The sequence below is a fragment of the Callithrix jacchus genome, chromosome 6, assembly GCF_049354715.1.
Source record: "Callithrix jacchus isolate 240 chromosome 6, calJac240_pri, whole genome shotgun sequence".
Classification (NCBI taxonomy): Eukaryota; Metazoa; Chordata; class Mammalia; order Primates; family Cebidae; genus Callithrix; species Callithrix jacchus.
The window spans coordinates 53,255,040-53,278,115 of NC_133507.1; the positions used below are offsets into that span (position 1 = coordinate 53,255,040).

At 50.4% G+C, this 23,076-nt stretch overlaps 3 protein-coding genes and 1 pseudogene across 7 annotated transcripts in view; 1 reads left to right on the plus strand and 3 right to left on the minus strand.

Moving 5' to 3' along the window:
- Window positions 1-7,899, plus strand: part of LOC108592169 (uncharacterized) — an 8,413-nt pseudogene extending 514 nt beyond the window's left edge. Inside the window, exon 2 of the transcript XR_004744566.3 lies at window positions 1,477-7,899. The product of XR_004744566.3 is annotated as an uncharacterized LOC108592169 (transcript). The remainder of the gene's footprint in view (window positions 1-1,476) is intronic.
- On the minus strand, window positions 3,698-6,655 carry HOXD8 (homeobox D8). Of its 4 annotated transcripts, none has more exons than XM_035304472.3 (3): window positions 5,470-6,655; window positions 4,975-5,117; window positions 3,698-3,866 (listed from the first exon to the last, which is right to left on the minus strand). In XM_035304472.3, exons 1-3 carry the CDS (start codon window positions 6,038-6,040, stop codon window positions 3,861-3,863), a joined length of 720 nt encoding a protein of 239 aa, XP_035160363.3. In that variant the 5' UTR covers window positions 6,041-6,655; the 3' UTR covers window positions 3,698-3,860. The 4 variants fall into 4 exon arrangements, with proteins under 4 accessions (XP_035160363.3, XP_035160362.3, XP_035160361.3 ...); XM_035304471.3 differs by having other exon boundaries at window positions 3,698-4,896; XM_035304470.3 differs by having other exon boundaries at window positions 3,698-5,114.
- A 3,549-nt stretch (window positions 7,900-11,448) lies between the features above and the next one.
- On the minus strand, window positions 11,449-13,680 carry HOXD9 (homeobox D9). Its single transcript, XM_035304475.3, has 2 exons — window positions 12,814-13,680; window positions 11,449-12,469 (listed from the first exon to the last, which is right to left on the minus strand). Exons 1-2 carry the CDS (start codon window positions 13,598-13,600, stop codon window positions 12,228-12,230), a joined length of 1,029 nt encoding a protein of 342 aa, XP_035160366.1. The 5' UTR covers window positions 13,601-13,680; the 3' UTR covers window positions 11,449-12,227.
- A 2,814-nt stretch (window positions 13,681-16,494) lies between these two features.
- HOXD10 (homeobox D10) lies at window positions 16,495-19,564 on the minus strand. The gene is made up of 2 exons (XM_002749303.7): window positions 18,772-19,564; window positions 16,495-17,447 (listed from the first exon to the last, which is right to left on the minus strand). The coding sequence occupies exons 1-2, from the start codon at window positions 19,514-19,516 to the stop codon at window positions 17,170-17,172; spliced, it is 1,023 nt and encodes a 340-aa protein (XP_002749349.1). The 5' UTR covers window positions 19,517-19,564; the 3' UTR covers window positions 16,495-17,169.
- Window positions 19,565-23,076: the final 3,512 nt, after the last annotated feature.

The window sequence follows — 23,076 nt, forward strand, 5'->3', positions numbered from 1 at the left end:
ATTTACTGCAATTCCTTGCGGATTTTGCACATACAGCTCGCAAGCGCCATGTTTTTTCCTCTCTTGCTTTCTCTCTCCCCCGCCTCCTCTCTTCCTTCTCCTCCTCCTCCTCTCTCTTTCTCTCCATTCTCTCTCTCCTTCCTCCCTCCTCTTTCTCTGTTCCTCTTCACCTTTCCCTTTTTTCTTCCCTTCGTGGTTCTTCCCTCCCTCCCCCACTTCTCTTTCTTTTTCGAGGAATTTGTGTGTGTGTGTGTGTGTGTGTGTGTGTGTGTGTTCTTTTCTCTGGTTTGGCTCAAAACCTCTGCGCAGTTGGCCATTGAGAAGGAGGGAAAATGAACTCAATGTACTGCTCACGCTCTGGGGAAGCGATCCCCACAGCAACATTCCCCCATTTCTTATCCTCTGCCAGGCACTTGGCTTCTCCTCCCGTCCTCTCAGGAAAAGGCCTGTCCCCAAAGCCAGTCAACCACTTTCGGTTTTCTCCCCTCCCACTCATCTCCATGCAAGCTAACCCCAGTGATCTTGGGAAGAAAACCCACCCGGTCTCTGCAGGCCAAGAAAGTGTGCCCCCCAACTCCAACGTAAATTGGGGTCCCTCCGATTCCCTGGAGGTTCTGCCGTAGGATAATCACCAACCAGCTTAAAGGCTGGAAATGGTTTTAGGTACTTGTCAATCTCATCGAAATATGCTTTTGAAAGCCCACTGCCTGGTCTTTCTCCACAGAAACATCTTACTGGACAGACAGGGTGGTGGTTTCTGGATTCCTTCTGAAACTCCTTGGTCTATGTCCCCCTCTAGAACAATTCTCATTGTTATGGAATTTAATTCTAGTTCTTCCCTCTCTCCTTGACCCCAAATGTTTCCCCATTGAAAAATTTGTTCAGTGCAATACTGAAAAGAAAAATTTGTTCAGGAGGAGTGACTTCCTCAGATCAGCCTAGAAAGAAGAATAATTCATTCTCCTCAAATGCCAGTGTCACATTCCCTTTATATTTTTCACAGGAACTGCTCTGGAGAACTCCCCCTGAAGGTGAATGTCCTTGGCTGGCCTCCAGCATTGCCTTCATGGGCATAGCCATCCAGCCTTTAGAACCTGCCTGAAAGAAGTATCACCACCCCCCATCCTTTTAAAGACAGTATCTTTGAACTTACAATACTATTTTACAAATATTTGCACTGGATATCTGTGTATAAGTTCTCTGCTATTAACATCTTCACACCCAGTAAGTACCGAAGTGTATGTGAACTGAAGCAGGAAGCAGCACAGCACCCTCTGGAGCAAGCCATTTGTTATCCCTTGAAAAAGTTCTGATGACCTTGGATGTTTTTGATTAAAGGACTTTTGCTGCCATCTGTCAGCAAAAGTCATATTCTTTCTAGAAAAAAATCCAGTGGGCCCTAACTTTGCTAGAGGAAACCACAGCAGCAGCCAGGGTCCATTAAAATGTTCTCTCTCCTTCCATGTTCACCCCCAGATGCCCAAGGATTCAGCAAACGCCGGGGAAGCAGAGAACACAACAAGCTTGGATGTGAAATAGCACTGCCTTTTGTATTGGAGAAGAAAACAATATTTTAAATTACACAAGCAGATGGGGCTTGTGAAGACTTCACACTGGTATACTGGTGTGTGTGTGTGTGTGTGTGTGTGTATGGAATTGAGCAAAGAACTTGTTCAATTCCAAAATTTTCTGAGAAGTAATCGCAATGGTCAATTTGCCTCATTATCCTCTCCCTGTCTTACCAAATAAAAGCAGAGCTTTACTACTCTCCTTTTCAGCTTGGGGAATGAGGGCCGTGAAGAGACTTTGCACTGAAAAAGCAGCCATATTTGCATTTACTCCACTTGTGTAGAGGTAAGCGATGTACTGGGCTTTGTGGAACCTCACAAAATGGCATCCTTGAACTGACTTCTCTGAAAACTACTGAGACCCACACCCTCTTTTGTGTGTTTCTGGTCGTTGCAAACCAAGAGCCTAATCACTCAGAAGGCCTGGTTCTTTCATTCAGTGTTAACATTGGAGAGTACTATTTTCTCTAAACCATTTACAGACCTCTCCAGGCAGACCTCCGCAGTCCAGGGCTGAAAAGTGCTGCCTGGGATGGCAAAGCATTCTCTGAAGGTTTATGCAAATTTCTGCAGCAAAAAAATGTTCGCTTGTTGCCTCAATGCTCTGATGTTGACACATTTGAGCCAATTAGAAGGGCACCTTGTGCGCAAGTCACTGCCAGTCTGTCTGCATGAAACACGATAATGGGGGTGGGCATGTCTAGTCAGTTTAAGAAAGAAGGTGGCGAGTGTGTGTGTGATGTGTAATTCCCCAAGGTCTTTATTTGAACACAAATCTATGCTCTTTCCTAGCTACAAAAGGAAACATTTACCTACATTTATAATCAACACTCTGGGCATGTGTGTAAGCTATGTATACATCCAAATTTATATTCTAAAATACACCAGCTATTGCAACAGTCTTTGTCTGTACATGAGCTATGAATTTACCATGGTTTAGGGGTCCAGTGGGGCCAGAAGGTACGCTTCCAGACCAGCACAGAATGCTGAAGAAATGACATTTTTACCTACCCTGCCTTCCTTGATTTCCATACCCACCCAATATATTAGGGCTCCCACGTGAGTCTTGCCCAAATCATTTCAAGGTTCTAAAAGCATTTGGTGAGCATCCCTGAGCAGGAGACAGCCAGTTTTGCTAATATACAAAGGAGTCCCAAGTCCCTTAAATCCATGGCAGCTGGATTTCAGCCAGCACTGGTCTTTGGATGGTTTACACTGGAGGCTGTGTTCCCCAGCCTCTTGGCCCTTGGCATCCTTACTCTGTATCAGCCGACAGCAGAGTCTCAAGCAGTGCACAGAGCAAAACTTTCTCAAATCCAGCATGTGCATTTACAGCTGTCTCTTGGAGTGCAAATATTTTAAGTCTTGGGCCACCTGTGACTTAAAATTATCTTTCTTTGTTCAGGTCAATGTCACAGCCATCATTTCTTTCCAGTATGGAAAGCCAGGTGGTGCTTTCCTTCTGACCTGGCCAGTGACAATATTTCTGTGGCCCAGGAAGCCACAGGCAAACGGCCCAAAAAAACGCGACGGGGTGACCCTGGCCCAGAACTATAGGATTCCATTTTCTTACCTATGTAATAAAAGCAACTCTGGAAATAAAAATGTACCCCTCTGAAAACAACATGGTTAGAGAAAGCAGAGAGCTTTTTGATGATCACCTAATAAAGGTGCTTTCCCTTTTTCGGGAATGTTACTTTACTTGAATTTCTCCTCTATTTTCCCGGCTCCTCTTCCTTGCCCGCCCCCCACTTTCCCCTGTAAAATGGCAGCTGGAGGAGCAGCCTCCAAGGGAAAATGGATCTCTCGTTAATAACAGATGCCAAAACCCAGTATCAACACTGGCTCAGTGGAATAAGCTGTGGTGTAACCTGGACTCTGGGTCGTCTCCCACTGGGCCTACAACTTGAGTCCTTTAAGAGGTTCAAAGCTCTCAGAGTATCTTAGCAAGATTATTTAGAGCAACATAGACTAGCCAGCCCTCTCACGAAAGAGAAGGGGCCCCCCCGCAGGATTTTTTTTTAACAGCTCGAGATGTGTGTAACTCCACCCCTTTCTTATTAAACAGAAGCCTAGTGACTCAGAGAAAACGGGTATTTGCGGCGCTCAAAGACACTAACTCTAGAAAGACATTCATTTCTTTATTAAGGAGCTAGAGACATTCTGGAGTGGTTGTTTACACTCAGATTTTTCTGCGTTTGCTCTCAGGGCTTGTTTCAAATAGGTGAGGCTATTGCTTTTCTGAAGAACAGCAGAGGATGTACCAACCGATGTCGAACACAGCAAGCTGGTTTAAAACTAGCAGGCAAACAGAGCAAAGGCAATACAAATAAATACGGCATCTACTGAAAAAAAAACACAACAGCAGCCACGGCATACAGAGCTAGAGATTTCAAGAGATTACAAGGGCGGTTCAAAATGAAAGCAAGTTAAGAAATGAGATACATTCTACAAGGTGACTTGCCAGAGTGAAAAGTTAATGAGTAAAAATGTCATAATTTTTCAAGTATTTATTCACTCTAGATTATTTAATTTGTATGGACTATAGAAAAATAATTGTCAACTTTGACATTGTCTTGAAACTCTTGTCACTGGCCCAATCTTTTCCTGAAGTTGAAGGAAGCTGCAGAGCTGGACTACACGTTACACTCTTCAGCTAACATGTGCTTTCAAATATTTGGCCCAGCCTTTTCCCCGAGATATTATATTTAGAAAATACACAAAGAAACTTCTTAGGAGTAAACAAAAGGCACCCGAACCATTCATTATAAAAGAAAGAAAAAGAAAATCCATAAATAATGCATTGTAATCAAATAATATAAAGTATTCTGCAGACATAATTTTTTAAAAAAATTAATAGACTCCTTTTAATTTACTCACCATAAAGATTAAATGTTCAAGTGCACTTGTTTGATTAATAAAGCATTTTATATTCAATTATTAAATGCTAATCATTAGGAAGTTTACGTTGTTCAGGAAATCACCAGCTCAGACATTAAAAACCATTATAAAAATATAGCTACAAGGTCAGTATCAAATTACCCTTCCATAGGACAGCTCAAGGACTGATGTGATACTAGAAACTTTTTAACACACCCAAATCCCTCTCAAAGCACAGAAACCTCAAGAGCAATGATATGAAGGTAGTTTGAAACACAGGTGAAGTCTTTTTCAACAAAGAAAATAGGTGGTGTCCACAGCATATGGTGATCATTAGTTTTAATAGTCTGTGGTAAAATTTTAAAGGTAGAAGTTAATTTGTCGGGCCTTCGGCTATGTCTTCCTCCAGCTCTTGGGCTTCCTTTTTGGTTTCCCCGTCCTTCACCTCCTGCCGGGAAACGGGAAATTTATCCTTGTTGTTTTCTTTTTTCCATTTCATCCTCCTGTTCTGGAACCAGATTTTTACCTGTCTCTCCGTGAGGGCTAGGGCGTGGGAAACCTCGATTCTTCTTTTCCTGGTCAGATAGGGGTTAAAAAGAAATTCCTTTTCCAACTCTAAAGTTTGGAAGCGACTGTAGGTTTGTCTTCCTCTTCGTCTACCAGGAGCTGCTGATTAAAACAAAAAAACAGGGGAAATAAACGTTTTAAAAATGTAATTGTGCCTCTGCATGTTGCTGGAGGTTTGTGGAAAGAGGGGTCTACAGGCTCCGATATATATAGGGTGTGCAAGCAAGAGGGGCAGAGAGAAGGTCTTCACAATTATTCTGTCCCCATCATCTTTACATGGTTTCTACTTTTTTTTTTTTTTTTAAGTCTGTATTACTTTATGAATAAGAGCCACTGTGGCTACAGAAGGAAAAGGAGGGGGAAACGGAGAGGGACGGGTAGTTTTAAAGCCCGAACGTGAGATGAAAGCAGATTTCTCCCCCTCTCCCCTCTTAAAAAAAAATTGCATCCCAACCTTGTGGTCTCATCCAGGGAAACATTTGAGAAGGAGACGAGCTCTGATTTAAGTGGTCTGGGTCCTCGCCAATATTACCACTGGACGATTTACAGTCAGGATATTGTACCAGCTCGGCCTCTTGCTGGGTCGTAAAAATCGGCTGTCTCTGTAAGTTATCGTATCCGTAAAACTTCGCGGGCTCCGCGTGACAAGCAATCCCGCCGCAGGGGGGAGGCGGCGGCGGAGGCAGAGGATGCGGAGGAGGAGGAGGGGCGGCCTTGTAGGCAGCGGCCGGGCTGCCCCCGCCGGGATGGAAGTAGTCCTGGCCCGGGCCGCCCCCACCACCGCACCCTGGCCCGGAGGGCGGCGGGGACCGGTGCGGGTGCGCGTGCGCCTGCGGGTGCGCGTGCGGGAAGCCGGTGGCGCTGTTGCCATAGAGCTGCAGGGCTGCTGCGGCAGCCGCATGACGGCCGGCGACCTCGGGCGCGAAGTGACAGTCGTAGTAAGTGGGATTGATGGCCTCGCCCGCCGCCGCCGCGGCCGCCGCCTTGTACTTGGAGTACAGCGGGTTCACGAAGTACGAACTCATTGGGGCGGCGGCGGCGGCGGCCCGGGCGGTGCTAAGCAGGCAGGGAGCGCGCCTCTGCTCGGCCGCACTGCCGCGGGGGCCTCTGGGACGGCTGCTCTCGCCGCCTGGGCCGCCGGACTACCTCGCTGCTGCTGACGCCCGCGCGCCCGCGTCGCTTCTGAGGCCGAGCAGCCGCGGGCGCTCAGCTACTGGGCGCTCATGCCCGGCTCCTGCGCCCGCCGCCTCGGCCTCGCGCCGCCTCCCTCGCGGGTCGCGGGGCCTCGCCCAGCCCCCACGCGCCGCCGCCCTCCCGGCCTTTCCCGGCGCGCCCCGGCTCGGCTGCAATATAATTGCCGACGCCCTGGGCGACCTGCCCCGCTGCCTTCACTATTTCCTCTCAGGCACCAGGAGGGCCTGAGCGCACCGGGGCAAGAAAAAAAGTGCGCCGGCCCACGGGGACACTCTGGCCTCGGTTTACAAACCCCCGCTCTGGAGGGAAAAGAAAAAAAAAAAACCCTCTGCCCGCCGCCACCTCTCACCGCGCCCCCCCCGCGCCCTCCGCTCGCCGCTCTCGCCCCCGCCGCCGAGGCTGCCGCCCCGGTGCGCACCGGCGAGGCATTTTCGCAGCACAGCACTGAACCGAGAGGCAGCGTGCCGGAGCGAAGAGCCCCGCGGAGGGATCCACGCGCACTTCAGCTGCTTCGGCCAACGAACTGAGAGCCGCTCCCGGCCTGGCCCGAGATGCCTCCGCCGGCCTTAAAGGGGGCCCATAAAGCCGCACTGCCAAGGGCTCCTTGTGCCCCCGGGGCCGCGGGAACCCGGGCCGCAGCCGGCAGGGAGGGGGCGCGGCGGAGCTTTAGACTTGGGGGAGGCAAGGAGGCCACTTCCAGGAGGCTGCAGAGCAAATTACTCCCTCCCCGAGCTCCTAGGGCAGTCCAGCAGAGGTTGCCCGTGGCTGTTGCAGCTCTGGACAAACGGGCACAGCCCAGGGAACGTGGACAAGAGGTGTGACGGACCGGACCGTGCATTTGAGTTGGGGCATATCGAAGTGGTTGGATTAAAAGCCGCTAGTGTGGCCCCAGATCCTGGCGTTATCAAATCAAATCAAAACCCTTCTTTTCCAGCCGAGTGGGCTGTGGAAATGAGATGTACATTTACCCTTGACGCACCGCCTGCCTGGCCGAGGCTCCCAGGTTAATTGATATTTAATGGAAATCATGCCCATGAATATAGTTTCCGTCATTTCACCCTTGATAGACGTCAGCCTTGAGCGCAGGGGGAGGCTGAAGAATGCAGGAGGGGGCATTAGCCTTGCTGAGAGAGTGAATAGAAGAGCGGTTAGAAACGTTCTGAGGCGGGAAAGCGGGGCTTACGGTGGGGAGGGTGGCATTTCCTCGGGCAGGAGGCGGCTCCCGGGTCTTAGCCCCAGCGCACAGCGGACCAGGGCGGGCTGCGGTTCCTGGAGGAGCGCTGGGGGCCGACGCCCGCGAATCCCCCAGGAGGGCCGGCGTTCAGATCGCGCCGGTTCCAGGCAGCTGCAGGCGGCCCATCTTCTGCTAATGATCCTAGTTCCTCTGCCAAGCCTGTGAAATTACTGCCTAGAGAGCGCGCGGGCCTCAAAGTTACGAATTTTTCCCAAAGCAGAGAAAGAGAAGGCTCAGCCTAGTTTGTGAGCAGTGATGAAGAAAAGCAGCCCAAGTCATGTGGGCCAGTCGAGTGTGAATCGACAAAGTATTCCTGATTTTAGCAGCTCTCTCCCAAGCTGCCTGGCTCCCCCACGCACTTCCCACCGCCTCCCACACTCTTCTTTTCCCTCTCTGCTCCGGTTTCAATGTCCAATAAATGTAGTGGTTATCTGTTGTGTGTGTGTGTGTCTTCTCCTCTCCTGCCCGGCCTTTTTCGTGGGCTCTTTGGATAACTGAGTCCCATTTCCTTCGGGATAGGTACAATGTCGTGAGGGCGCCAGGCCCACAGCCTTGGAAACAGATCTCGAAGGCGCCCCCACTCAAGCTAAACGCACCACGCCGGCTTTCCACACCAAATGCAAATTTCCGAAAACCCCAGACGGCCTCTGAGACGCCGCAAGCCGGCGAGCGATTTCAGCTACCCCTCGCTCCTTGTGGGATGGCCCAGCCTGCGAGCGCGATCCTGGCGTGTGTCCGGGTGGACTGAAATATCATTTTTACAAATGGAGAAAATGAAGTCGAGATGAACAGACGTAGCGAGGTGATAATGTCTGACTCAATTATTTCTAATGGGAATGACTGACAGTGGTTAAGGTAAAGGAATCGTTAATGAATCTGGAGATGATAAAGACGTGCTTTATTTAATTTTAAATTAGTAGGGAGTGCAGACTTGAGGTGGAGAGCAAGGTTTTTTTTTTCTGTTTTTTTGTTTTTGTGGGTTTGTTTTTTTCTGCTGGTTACTGCCAAGTATAATAACTTTCGTTAAATCCGTAGGTGAACGAACTGATTCTGACAGTTAAGGATTTGTCCTTCAACCTTGCAAATACCCAATTAAAAGATTATTATTGTCAATAAAGCCTTGGAGCTACCTTTGTAATTGTGCCCCTTTTTTCAGTTTGGCATATGTGTGTGTGTGTGTGTGTGTGTGCGCACGCGCGCGTATTTGAACCCTGGATAAAGGAGTGGATTTTGGAATGGAATGGGGAAAAAATGAAGGAGAGAGTCAGGATCTCGACAATACCAGGCACCTTCTAGAACTGCGTGATTCCTCGGGCGGGGGGGGGGCGGGAAAGACGAACACTAGAATATTCATTCATACATATTCAGGCCAAATTTAGAAAACATTACAACACAACATTTCCTCTTTGAACAAAAAAAATTTTAACATGTATTTAAGCATTCCGTTTATAATATGAGTAGAAAAAGAGCGCGATTACCTTAGTAAGCAAAGATCTATGCTATTTACAGGTTTCTGTTTTGCTAGAATTACTTTATGTTTTGTAGGCTCAGCTGTGCCATAGTCTAAATTTTCTGAAGCACTGACTGAGCCAAAATTTTATGCCCAGCAAACACGAAGAATTTAATAGTGCACCTTGTTTATTTTTGTTAAATTTATCCTAATTTGGAATTAAAAATAAGATTGTAAATATTTTTAATTAAAACCTTCCTCCGCAGCAATTCAAGCTTTACGAGATCAGAAAGTGGAGCAACAGCGCTCTCTAGTGGCCAAATGCCACCTCCAGTCCACTGAATTTAACTTCCTTTTATTCATGTCAATCCAATTCTAATCTTGTTCTTTAGTTTGGGGCTTGGACTGCTGACACTAATAATGCTTCATTCCTGGGACTGTCAACAAGTGAAGAACAGCAAACAGGGGCTCCTGTATGCCTAGGGTATTCTAATGTGTGCTCCCGACAGCTTCCAGTAGTGCCTTTTCTAAAAGCTTTCAGCCCTTCTTTTGCCAGATACCTAAGGTCCCCATGCTGTAACCGCCCAGCTGCGCCTTTAAAAACAATTATACGACAGGCTAGATTTAACAAAACCTACAACTTTCTAAATATAAACTGCCAAGAGGCTTTTTCTTTTCCAGAGGAACCAGACAGTTTGGCAACCAAGAAATTACAGAAGTCAAGCATTGTTGTGTTTTGTTTTTCTCTCACAGCTGTTGCTTTTAGGATTAAATCATGAATATTTGCTATTTTAACAATGTAACTTTAATGCTTTGGACTCACTTGGCTGGGCGATTTTGGGGGGAATCAAAGCCAAATCAAAAGCTTTTTGCTGGATCTCTGAGTGGCTGTCTGGAAAGTCCCTTTGGGTTTGTGTTCGTTTGAATTTCTACAATGAATGGGATTTTTAAAATGTGTATCAAAAATCATTGAACTGAATTGACTGGGAATTTGACTAGATTTTTTTTTTAAATATAACTATTCAATTGGCTTAAGTGTTTCCTGTTAATCTTCTTACTCATCTTCAAAAATGCTCTTGTCCAGTTTAGGTGTAACAATCATATTTTTAAAAAGTGAATAGACACAAATCCCAACAATCTTTTTCCTTCAAAGTTTGGAGTGGAGGGACGGAAATTCTGAATAGGCATCTAACTTCATCTTTTCCCTCCAGCCACACTTCTGGGAGACTCTTACCTGGGTAAATATCCTAAGATCACTAATTGCTGGACCCCGAAATAACAGGCCAATTTTTTTTTCTCCAAAGAACCAGCTAAACTGTGGTCATAGTCAAAATATTATAAAATCCCACCACATTAGGCTAATTCCAGCACCCGGTTTATTTTAAAAATCAGAAATTCATCACTTCTTCCTTACTAAGTCTCTCATGTTTACTTCCTAGGTGCTCACACCTCACCCGGGGGCTCCCATGCCCCTGCCTTCTTGGTCCAACACAGTCTTGTTTATATTTTATTGTCTAGATTTTAAGACCCAATTTTGTCTGCATTTTTCCTTTCCTCCCACAAACACAAACATCAAAATGAGATGGTTTCAAAGCAAAGTGCCGGGCCTGTCGTAAACTCATTACCTCCAGACGTCTGGCCGGCTAGATGGCTTTATGACACCTTGGCTCTTCCTGTTTTCAAAGAGCCCTAGGTACCGGGCTGGCCACAGGGGCAGGGGTACGCAGCACCTTCTGCCGGATCTGGGTCTTGGCTTTCCCTCCCAGCCCCCTCTGCTTTCTCTTCGAGTCCCCTCTTTCATCAGGATCCCCCAAGATCTCTGCTACCGCCCCCACCTTCTGCCCAGCGCAGGCCACCCGGCGCCGCTGCCTCTTCGGGCTGCAAAGGCTGTACTCACCCGAACCCTCACTTACAATGACCTTCATTTTAGACCCTGAATGCAGCCCCCAGAGGGCCAAGCTGGGGGCTAAACATACACAGAATCTGGGTGGGGGGGAAGGGGCGGTGGGTTGGAGGTGGCTGGGGAGAAGAGCCTTGACCATTTTGATCGCTAAGGTCACTTTGGGGCTCTGGTGGGGAGGGGCAGAAGCTCACAGCCTGACCGGCTGGGACCTCTCGGAGCCAGCCAGCCTGGCCGAGCTGGGGGAGTTGATCTAGAGTGCAGAGTTGGCTTTTCCCTTGTTTGGAAAGGGGTTTAGCGGCGTGGGCTCCAGGAGCCAGGGAGGGCTATGGTGCTTTGTACCCAAGCCCCAGCCTGAAAGTTCTTGGCTTCTGGGGCCTGCTGGCTCCTCTGGGCGTTGCTGCTAAGCTGAACTGTGCCCAAGCACGGAGTTCCCAGAGGAGCTGGAACAAGGCTTGGGGAGGCACCAACATTCCCCCAGGGTCTGTGCTCTAGGCCACACCTCCCCACACAAATGGAAGCTCAGAGACACATCAGAGAGATCTGTCAGGTGGAAGGGCCAGGGATTTTTAACAATGTCTCCCTCCCAGGGGTGGAGGAGAAATATCCCGAGTGTGATATTTTGCAGAAAGGTAGAAAAAGCAGGCACACAACGTTCAGGGCCAGCGTCTGGGCTCCATTGATCAGGTCAGCATTTATTAGTAGGAAGCAGTAACATTTACAACTGGTCCTCGGACAGGAACTGGAAGAGCCACCACCCGCGGCCGCCCACGCGAGCCCAGCCCTCAAGGAAGAGAGCCGCACGTCCAATGCACTGAGGTCGAAACCCCAACCCACCCGAGGCCCTGGGCTCTTCTCTAGGCCTCACTGAAGATCTCCGCCGAGGTGCAGCGGGCTCCCTGAGGAAAGGGGGCTTTTGAAACTGCTGGGCAACCCGGCCGGCCTTCAGCAGGGGCTTGCAGCAGGGGTGTCCGCACTGTTGTCGCTCTGCCTTCATTCTTGGAAATGGGGCGCGCTTGGCCCCTGTTTGGGCAGTGAAGGGGGTGGGGGGACTAAACTACAGCACTTTTCAGAAATATGGGGGACATTTACACAAGAGAGGGCTCCCCAAGCCAGCGTGCACTCACAAAATATAGCATTTCCTAAGGAACCAATGGAGCAGGAAAGGGAGGGTGTGGGATAGGGTGAAACCCCAAAGCCACTTGGTTTTTCCAACACATAAGCGAGCAAATAGAGTCCCCCAAATACCTCACAGAGACCAACCACACAGTCACTTCTAACTGAAAAAAAAAAGAAAAAAAAAAAAAAAAAGAAAGAAATCCAAGTCGTTGGAGAGTTTCTGGAAATCAAGCACCCACAAAGGAAAAAAAAAAAAAAAAAAACCAAAAAACAAAAACCGCTGCCTTTGAGCGCTCCCGCGAGCACCGCACCGGGTCAGTCTCCTTTGGGGCATTTCTCTTTGCTCATCTTTTTCATTTTCATCCTACGGTTCTGGAACCAGATTTTGACCTGTCTCTCTGTTAGGTTGAGAATCCTGGCCACCTCGTAGCGCCGGTCCCGGGTGAGGTACATGTTGAAGAGGAATTCTTTCTCCAGCTCAAGCGTCTGATATTTGGTGTAGGGACAGCGCTTTTTCCGGGTGGAGCGAGCGTGGATCCAGTTCGCTGCGGGGTTGTCTACAAAGAGGGGGGTTTGGAGACGGGGAGCGAGGGGCGGAGAGGAGGCAGGGGGAGACGACAGGGTGGGGAAGAGAGGTCGTTAAATTAATTTCACCAAGGATGGCCGCTTTTCACAACTTGGGGGGAATTATCATAAAAGCCTTAATGCCCGCGCTGTTTACCGTACAAACCGAGCGCCCAGGGTACGTGGTTATGGGGAGCTTTTTTATGGATGCGTGTTGCTCGCCTAGGCTTGGGTAGGCGTCTAGACGTTTTTATAGGTTAGTAAAACTATCAGTTTTGCACATTCGAGCCTTACAGGTTTCAGCAATAAATCAGGGGGCAATTTCTTTTGCACTTACTTGGGTCAAGTTGCTGCTGCGGCGGCTGCGGATGCTGCTTCTCCTCCTCCTTCAGCGGGCAGCCGGGGCTAGGGTGGTCGCTGCAAGCAGAGGGCTCCGACGAACCTCCCGTCCCGTTCCCGGCCCCGATCCCTGCCACGGGCCCGGTTCCCCCCGCCGCCGCTGCCGCCTTGTCCCGCAGAAACGAGTTGCACGAGAACTCGGGGCCGCTGCTCCCCTGGGACTCCCGGGCGGCAGAGCACTCAGTCCGTTTGGAGGAGGAGGATAAGGAAGTGGAGGAGGAGGTGGTGGAGGCGGCCGTGGCGGGGACCGGGGCCGCTCGGGTTTCAGGCTTAATCCCGTAGTGGCGCCCGTTGGCTGGGCCGCCAGGGCCAGGGCTGGGACCGGGGCCCGGGCCGCCGCCTCCACCCCCGCCACCGCCACCGCCCGCACCGCCCGGGAAGCCGGGCAGCGGCTCCATCCAGGAGCGCACGTAGCGGCCAGGCTCGGAGGCAGAGGCGGCCAGGGGCGGCGGGGGGACGTACGGGTGGTAGAGGCCGCTCATCGCCGCCGCCGCCGGGGGCTGGGCGGGCACCGCGGACCACGAGGCTGAGAACACGGCCGATTTAGGGGCAAAACTACACGAGGCGAACTCGGCGGCGGCGGCGGCCGGGCTATCAGCCACACCTGCAGGCCGGCCCTGTGCGCCTGGCCCCGGCGGCCCGAAGCGCGCCGCGAACACCTCGTCGCCCTCATGGCCTATAAGCGAGTCCACGTAGTAGTTGCTGAGGGTGCCACTGGAAGACATTTTGAGGCGCCCCGCGCTCCCACCCAAGGTTACACTGTCCGCCGCGGAGCCGCTCCCCGCCGGCGCCCGAGCGGCCGACTAGTTCGCAGGCTGCAGCCTCCACCATTGGTCGCGCGGCCCACGTGATCATATTTACCAATACCGGGAGTAAATCAGTCCGCTAAACTGGGGGCTGCTGTGATTAAAAAAAAAAATCATCAACATAAGAGCCGCAATTAGAGCCCGCAGGCCCAGGTTCAGGAGGCCGGCTCGGCCTGGCTCGGCTCGGCCCGGCCCGGCCGGGCCCGCCCAGCGGCTGCCGAGACCACAGACGCGATCGCGTCCGGAGGAGGCGCTGGGGACTATTTGTTCGCTTCTTCTTGCGGCCCTCGGTCTTGCAGTCCAAGCCCCGGCGCTGGCTCCGGAGCTCCCGAGCCGCGGGCGGCGCGTCCAGGGCACATGGAGCAGCCGAGGAGGTGCAAGGCCGGGTATCGCCCGAGGCAGGCGGGCCCTCGGGGGCGGCCCCTGGCGCCCGAGGGGAGCTGTTCTCCCCTCTCCTCTCTCCTTACCCAAACCCACCCCTCCCCACACATCCCCCCACACACGCTCGCTCACAGCTTGTCGTGTTGTTTAAAACAGGTGGAAGACCTCTGTAATGATATTATGCCTTTCAATAAAAATTTTATGAGGTGTATTTGATTATAGATTAATGTGTCCCTAATAAAACGGACGGATGGAGCAGCTCAGAGTGCCCCCTCCCCCTGCGACACTCACACACGCCCGCGCGGCCACACACACCCCGACGTGAGGCTGGGCACACGCCGCGGCCCGAGGGACGAGCCGGGCGGCCTGGCGCGGCGGCGGCGGCGGACGCGAAGGGGCTTCTGCTTGCCCTCGGAAGGGCGGCCGGCCGGGCTAGTTGGCGCAGCACGGACAGTGGCGGCCACGGTGCCTCATCTCCGGTGCTGCTGGAAAGGCCCTGGAAGAGAACACGCCACAGGGCAGAACCCAAATGCTAGAGCAGCCCGCTCCCGCCCGCCGCCCCAGCCCTGCCTCAGTGAGTCTCCCCAGGCAGGCCCGCTTCGCGCGGTTAGCACTTAAAGGCCTCAGAGGAGACTCCCAAAATGTCTAAAAATCTGGCACGAATGGCCGGGTCCTTAAGCCACTCCCTTGTGAATTTTTTTTCCCTCCAGAGGTGAGGTTAAGCAGCCTTGAATCTGAGGGAAATGCCCATTGTCACTCCCAAATCCATGGTACAAAGCCTCGGAAGCCCGGCTGGGAGCCGAGACAAAAGCCGCCGGGGCGCTGCCGGCGGAGGGCATATTCCTCGTTCCACAAGTTATCCAGCTCATCCTTGGAGGGCTCCTGGCCCACCTCCAGCCCCGAAAAGGAAGAGAGTAAATGGCTACTTATGGCCTGATTGATTACCTTTGCCAATAGCTTTCTGATTTTTGTTCCAGAGGGGATGCCTTTGCCTTGTAGCTCAGACTTTCCTCCAAGATAGGTCCCCCTAACAACAATCAGTGGCGCTCCCCACACGCTCGGAGAAACGGCTAAGTCAAAATTACCCTCCTCCTGCCCAACTGGTGTTAAGTCTGGGGCAAACCTATTCCAATGTTTTCAATCTAGCATTGATTCCAAGCCCTCTCCCCCACCCCCAGGAAACGGTCCCCTAAAAGAGTCTGTCTTGGAATGTTCCTGGTTTGGGGGAGGAAGTTTAGAATTCTGAAGGCCACGGTCCCAGAGACTCCCTGGATGAGGACTTAGAGCACCTGAATAGTTTGTTCTTAGGGAAACATTTAGAAAGGAAGAAATGGAAAGGATGTGTTTTGTGAAACTGCTGAAAGCTGTTTGAAACCGCAGGCCGGCCCTGGGGTAACGAATTTTCTGTTCGCTTTTCCACAAAAGGCCTCTCCTCACTCCCACCCCCACCCCCCACTCCCAACAGGACTAGATAAGTCTGGGCTCTCTAGTGGGGATCCTGCAGAAGCCGGCGAAAGCTGCTGGGAGTCTCCCGGGCCATGGCAGCAAATGGAACATTGGAGTTCATGGGAAGTCATGTTCATTTGCAAAATTTTCAGTCACCCTTTCTGCATTTTCTTGCATCCCAGATGCAGCAGCTCCAGCCAGCATCTTGTGATTAAATAAAGGAAAGACTGGGGAAAATCTTTTCATTTCTTCCTTTAAAAAAATTTCATGTGGGACACTAAAAGGTAATGACAGAGCACAAAACCCGACCACAAGGAAACCAAGGCAAAGTGGGATGGGAAAACTCACCCATCCTCGGCTTCTCTGAGGTCTGGCTGTCTTGCGCTTGGAATGGGGTAGGGCTGAGGGAAAGGGGGCAGAATTGGATCCGCTGCAGTGCTAAACTGCTGCTTGTCCTTGCTCCTGTAATGGAGGCCGGCAGCTTCCAGGTGGGCAAGACTAGCTTCAACCTAGCCCCTGATGATTGCTCGCCAGCCAGAAATCACCAAGATGCCACTGAAAGCATTAAAAACAACACAACCAAAACCAAAGAGGAGAAAATACACAAATGGGAAGCTTTGAGGAGAAAGTGGCTTGGGGTATAGGCTTACTTACCAGGCTCAGGCCAGAGGGAAGCTCACACCCATTGAGAGTGGCAATTATGTTACTATCACTAGGGGCTGGGAAAGGAAAGAGGAGACTCCCCTTTCTCCCAATTATGAAAACTGCACTCTCAGGTTGGCTTATCATTCCTCTCCCCCAACCACTGCCAAAATCCAATACCCTAGGCCTCTTCCAGCTTTTTTCGCCCATCTCCTTTCCCCTATTAGTCTATCACTCCCCAACTCAAATGCCCCAAACAGGGTGTTTAACCAGTAGATAATCTCACCACAGGCTTTCATTTACACCATAACATATTTCCATTTCAGAAAGCAGAGGGAGCGAACTCGTTTCCAGAGTTTATTGCATTATACATGCGACCAGAACATGCACAGAAAGGACAGGTTGCTGTTGTACTTCTACCAAACCACAGATGCACCACAAGGGAAAGGCTACAAGGCATAAATCGTCAATGTTCCATCTCACCAAAGACAATTGCTAAATTCATTTGTGAAAAGATACATTGTAATGTGCTTTTTTAGTCCCCCTCCCTCCAAGCTTGTGGGTTTTCTTAATCTTTTATTTTAAATATATATGTCATTTTTAAAGTACTGGATGTATTCAAAATGCCATGAGTTCATGTACTAACCACACACACAGACCTTTTGTGTTAGGAAAGACATGAAAAAGTCACATTGCTGGATGGATGGATGCTCTACAATAAGTTAAGACCCAACTGAAAATGCGCAGTAATAGTTACCCTGCATTATGATGAAAAAATAATAAATTACACGTGCTAAGTTTTTTAATATATATATATATATATATACTCATAAGGATTACAGATCACTTGCAGCACGAACATAATGACCCCAAAGTCACATTCTAGCAGGAAAACAAAATACAACAAAACAAAAAACAAGGAGCGGTGAAGGTTTTGCTTCCGCTTTCCCAGTCCTCCAGCACTGGGCCCTGGAACGGGGTGCCCCCTCTCCAATCCTGGCCTCTGACCGGCCTCAGACCTAAGAAAACGTGAGGTTGGCGGTCAGTTCTCGGATCCGGTTCTCTCGGCTCATCTTCTTGAGTTTCATTCGGCGGTTTTGAAACCAAATCTTGACCTGCCTGTCGGTGAGGTTAACGCTCTTACTGATCTCTAGGCGGCGCTCGCGGGTGAGGTACATATTGAACAAGAACTCTTTTTCTAATTCCAGCGTTTGGTGCTTAGTGTAAGGGCACCTCTTCTTTCTGCCACTCTTTGCAGTGAGCCAATTGCTGGTTGGTGTATCAGACTTGATTTCCTCTAACAAAATTAAAGGGAGAAGAAGAAAAAAAAAATCAAGACTTTTTTTTTTTTGCTCAGTCTGTTCAAAGGTACCCTTGGCCATGACCCTGCTGGCAGCCAGGCCTCTTTGGAAAATGCTAGTATTAAACATTACTCGCATGAAGTGGGCCCTGGAAGGGAATCTTACATTGATGCCACATTACTTAAATGACATGATGGCAGGACATTGCATTTGGGTTCTCTCTCTCTCTTTCAACTTTCTGACTTGTACAAAACATTAGTATAATAGTAAACTTTCCAGATCTCCCCAGCAACATTCTAAGGGTTCAGCTCCTGACAGGGCCAGAGGGGAATAAGTCACAACCTGGACAAGCCTACCAATCCCACTGCTGCCTCAGGTCCTCAAGTCTGCCGCTTCTTCCCCACCTCTCCTAGGCAGTCAGGGAGCCCCACAGTCAGGTTTATAGGTGCCCATTCTCTTTCAAAAGATACAAGGGGAAGCGAGAACACCTTCCTCACCCTGCCTGGGTATTGCTGCATTCCCCAGAATTTCCTGAATTTTTCATGTCTTCTGGCCCCCACACAAAAGCATTCCCCCAGAAATAAAGCCCCCTACTGTGGCCCACCTCTGAGCACTGGGGAAGAGGAGCAGGGGTAGATTTCTTTCTCAGTAAGCCAGATCCATGGCTCTTTGCCCTAGCCCAGCCCTAAGGCTGACCTTACAGAGTGGGCAATGCGGGTTCCACTCTCCCCCTCCGCTTTTGCCCTCTTTGGCGACGGATTGCAAAGCCTGCGGCACTTTTCCTAAACAAAGCCAAGGTTACCTAGTCCAGCAAAGGCAGGAAGTCCTGTTCCCCAGCCCAAGCACTAACCAGCCCAGCCATCTCGTTCTCCTCACCACCCCCAAGCTCGCAGGATGCGGGGTGCATACACTTGAACACGAACACGGTGCCCTGGGTAACCTTAAAATGATTATTGGGCTCAAGGCAAAACTGGAACTGCAAATCTGAGCAGGAGAAAGGAGGCTCTGGGGTCGTTTTTACCAGCCGCAGGTCTCCTTTGCGCTCTTTTGTTGTGTTTCAGGTCTAGCTCAGGAAAAATAAAACCGGCAAGCTTTTCCTCTGCCCGGGCGCCATCAGCGTGGGGCCAGGACTGGCGGGGAGGGCCAGGGCAGCAGGGGAGAAGCGGGGACTATCTCGGGGCTGAGATCACCCCTCTAAAAGCCAGGCGGAGCAGCACCTGCCAAGTCGGGCGCCGGCTCGGCGCTGGGCACCCGGGCGCTCCCTCTCTGCCGGTTCCCGGGCTGCGCGCCCCGCTGGGAGGCAACTCTGCTCATACCGACCTTTGCTTTCCTTCTCCTGCACTTCAGGACTGGACACGGAGACCTCAGCCAGGCAGCTTCTCTCTTCAGGAAGGCCGCCTTTGGCTTCGGGGCTCTCCACCTGAGAGACTTTGGTGGGCTCCTGGCCGTTCGCGGGCTCGTTCATCTTCTTTTCCATTTGCAGCTGGGCAGCGGAGAGCTGCGGCTTGGCCGCGCCACGAGGGTTGAGCTGGAGCATGACAGTGGAGCTGCCTTCGGGGCTGTTATTGTACTCTTGGGTTTTCCCGGTGGCGTAGGTCTGACTCAGTCTAAAATATCCAGGGACGGGAACCTCTGGGTTCTCAACGGGACAAGACTCAGGGACCAGCCTCTGGTAAGAAGGTACCTCGGCCGAAATGAGTTTGTTGCGCTTATCAGAATACATGCAGCAATTGGATTCTTCCTTAATGTTGGTGGTGAAAGAGCAAGTGGGGACTTGCTGTGTAACAGGTTGCTCTATTCGACAAGATCTGTTCGGGTCTGTCCAACTGTCTACTTGAGGTATATAAGGATGCACATTCATACCCATATTTTGGTGGTTCACTTCTCTTTTGGCCAGAGACGGGAGCAGTCCACAGGTTTGCATTCCATAGGTCCCCATGTCTGCGCTAGGTGGTGGCATGTACATGCTGGCGCTGCTCGAATAAAAACTGTCACTCCTGCAGGCACTGATCAAGGAATCTACTAAAAAAGTATTAGCAGCAGGAGAGCTGTTGGGAAAGGACATTTTGGGGAGGAATTTGAAGAAGAGAGATTGTGTCCTTTGTAGGCTGACATCTCTAGGAAAACATTCCCCGTGTAATTGTGGATGCCTCTGCCGACCACATGACAACCAAGCCAATGAGATTTGAAAATGGCCTTGAGCCGCAGCCTCCTCTCAGGTCACGTGCTCCAGAGCCCGGCCGGCCGGCCGCGTAAGCACGGACAACAGCGACATCTACTACGCGCCCGCGATAGTGCGCGCTGGAGACAACCGGCCCAGCGCTCTCCGCCGCCCTCCTGTCCGCCTCTCCAGGGCTCGCTCCGCCAGCCCGCCCCACTCGCGTACCCCTCTTCGGCCACTGGGCCCAGCCAGCGAAAGGAAAGGCTCGGCCCGAGAGAGCCTCCGAGTGGACACGCACGGACGGGGAGGGAAGCCAGAGCGCCCTGGCACCAGCGCACAGAAGCATCCCCCCCCCCGTACACACCCAGGCAGAACGCGCTTAAGAGGGCCGGGTCCAGGACAAGAGGGTGGGGGCGCAGGCTGATTAATTTAGTCCCGGGAAGGTGAGTCGGATTCCGCCAGCCCTCAGACATCCCACCCCAGGGATCCAAAGGAAAGATTCCTTGGGGCAAAGAAGCGGCCAAGGTGTCTCTTGGAGGGCGGAGGCAAAAGGGCTGCGAGGGCCGAGAGGCCAAGCAGCCGGCCGGCCGGGGATCCCTGTAGCTGGGACGGATCCCGGCGTTGTCCTCTCCCTTGGTCCTCCTGCCTGGCTCCGGGTCCGTATGCACCCCGGCGGGCTACACTAGCCTTCGGCTCTCAGAGGAACCACACCCTGACCTCTGCGGAGCCGGGCCTCCGGGAGCTTTCAGCCCAGAGACAATTTTTTGCCAGCAGTTCACTATCCGCGAAAGCTTCTCTCCCGATCCCTGCGGAAGAACTAAACCGAGGTTTCTCTCTCCCCACACCCTGATAATAGAGGGCAGAAAGAAAAAAAAATTTTAAGAAAAGGGGAAAACGCTGACCCTCAGAATCCAGAAGTTCCAGAAAACTGACTGGGCCAAAAAGGACAGAAAGAAATGCAAAGGTGTCATTTGCTTCTTCTGCAAAGAAAAATATGTTTTCCTTTTATGGATTTTGTAAAAGCATTGGTTTCTGACAAGTGCAAGGTACAAAAGGTTGTGGAATTTATTAATACATATTAAGAAGAATCAGGGCGATCAATAAAATTCTCATCTACATTCTTGGGCTACTTGGTAATTTTCTTGCTTCTGAAGGTTTTTAAAGAGTTATGCCCGCTGTTGCCGCACACGGGAAGATACTTTATTAACAAATCAATCGAGACTTTGTAAAGGATAAGATTAATAGTTAAATTTAGCATAATGGCGTTCGCTTTATGAATTATTGAAAATTATACTATTGATTTTTTTCCCTTCGCTGCTAACCAAGAAGGTCAATTTTTGTTTTAACACAAATTGTCAAATATTAAAAGCTACACTTTTGTCAGAAGTTAAGTTTTATAGTTTTGGACAATTCCTAAAATTATTTGACAAGGCTTTGCTTGGGTAAGGGAGGGGAAGGAGGTGGACTAATCTTAGTCCTCTGCTTCCTTTGGTGAAGGCAAGTTCTATAAAGAGGATATGGTCTGGGGTTGTGGTCCAGCTCATTAAAGAACCACCACTACCACCACCACCACAGTGGAAACTCAGAGTTTTATGAGAAACTTCAACAACTTCCTCCCTCCTTCTCTGCTTGCAGGCGGGTGAGCCGCCCTGCGGAAGCCGGGGCCTCGGGGCAGCAGCAGGGAGCTTTAACCTTGATTTCCAAAGACTTGCCTTGAGTGAGGGGCCGGCCAGGGCTTGGAGCCGTCCTTTGGCCTGCCAGGTTCCCTTCCTGCAGCCAAGAAAGTAAAGCAGCCCCAGAAACTCTGACCATGAACCAGTTCTCAGGCCGGGAAGGCATCTGTGTTCTCTTTTCCCCACACTCACCAGGCATGGGCTGGCCTTGGATTTCAGGCCCAGAGACTGAACTTGTGTGCAAATTGGGTTTCTGCCTCAACAGAACATTTATTTGTGGCCTGATGTTCCTTAAAGCGCTTCAGCATTCTTGGGGACCTAGTAGCCTGCCCGCTCCTTTACAAAAACCTCTCCCAACAAACCCTTTGTCCCTTTTTCCAAAAAGGAATCTCCCCTGGCCTGGTGGAAACAAGTGTTGAACATTATTTTCGGCCTTGGGACCGTTTCGCCTATTCCCTCTCAGTGCCCTCGCCCAAACAATAACCTCTTTTAAAAAACTCCTCGGTGGCAATGAGACAGACCTTTTAAACCTTTACGCAGCTGTTCAAATACAACATCATTGTCAGGTTAAAAGCCTGGCGCCTCTAACAGCTTCGGCTGCGGCAACCCAGCATAGCCCAAGGTTTAAACATTACCTTTCCATAGGGGTAGCTATTTTCAAGCTTGGGGGTGGGGGTTGAGGAAGGCAGAAAAAAAAAAAAAAAACCCATAACTTTTGACTCTAGGTTGCTAAGGTCCTGTTCAAAGCTAACAGCCACTGACCGCTGCCCTGAAATTTGCTTTCTCACGTGGTGGAGATCTCGTTCCAAGCCAGGGCTAAGCGTGCCCAAGTCTGGATAATGTGCCCGCTGCACTCGCTTGCGGCAGGCGCCCTGACACTAGCTTGGCGCTCCAGCAGTGTCGAGTGTCGCCCTTTTGCCTCTTCGCCAGGAGAGCTGCCTTGGGAACTCCTTTGCCCAATTCTCCCTACCCAAAGCAAGGCAAGACTGTTCAATCTAATCGGGAATTTTATGCCCATCAAATGCCCTTTCATAATCTTTATTTATATATGAAGAAAACATCCAGGCTAAAAACAAGCAATTCCTTGCGGGCGGATAGGTCCGCAGTGAGCCAGGATAGGCAGGATGTGTCTTCAGAATTTGGGGACCTTCCCATTTCTGCTCTCAGTGGCTTTGAGCTCAAAGTCACTCTCATATTGGTTAAAGTTAAATAGGTTTTTACTCAGAGACAAAATAATTTTGAATCTGTTCTTACAAAATTCTACTTTTTTTCTCTTTAAAATTTCTGCCTTCAGACCCGCTCCTTGAGACCAGGAACTGCCAGTGTTTTGAGAGACTGTATTACTAAAAAATTGAGCAAGATAGAAATAATACAAAAGAATGATCTGGGCCCCAAAGGATGGAAAGTGTGCCTAAGACTCAAAGGCTGAGATGAGACAAACGGAATAAAAAGGCAGTGCTCTAAAGGCCAGCCTTTATTTTGCTTATGAGTATTTAATGTAGCTGCTGTTTTCGATCATCTTTAGATCAGTTGGAGCAGTTACCATTAATAATAAATCAATATTGTACCATAAAGGAGATGGATACCCATATCTGTACCAAGACGCCCTTCTCCCAGCCACAGTTCTTTCCAGGGAAAAATTAAAAGGATAGCTTGAGCAAGAAATTAGCATTTGTAATCAAAAAGTGGCTTGCAGCTGCACTCTTGTCTCCTGGAAGAAAAGTTGAAGCCCTGGGCCTGAGTGGACCTGTGGGCTCTTAGGGTAACCCCAGATTAGGGTCCTGAGCTGCC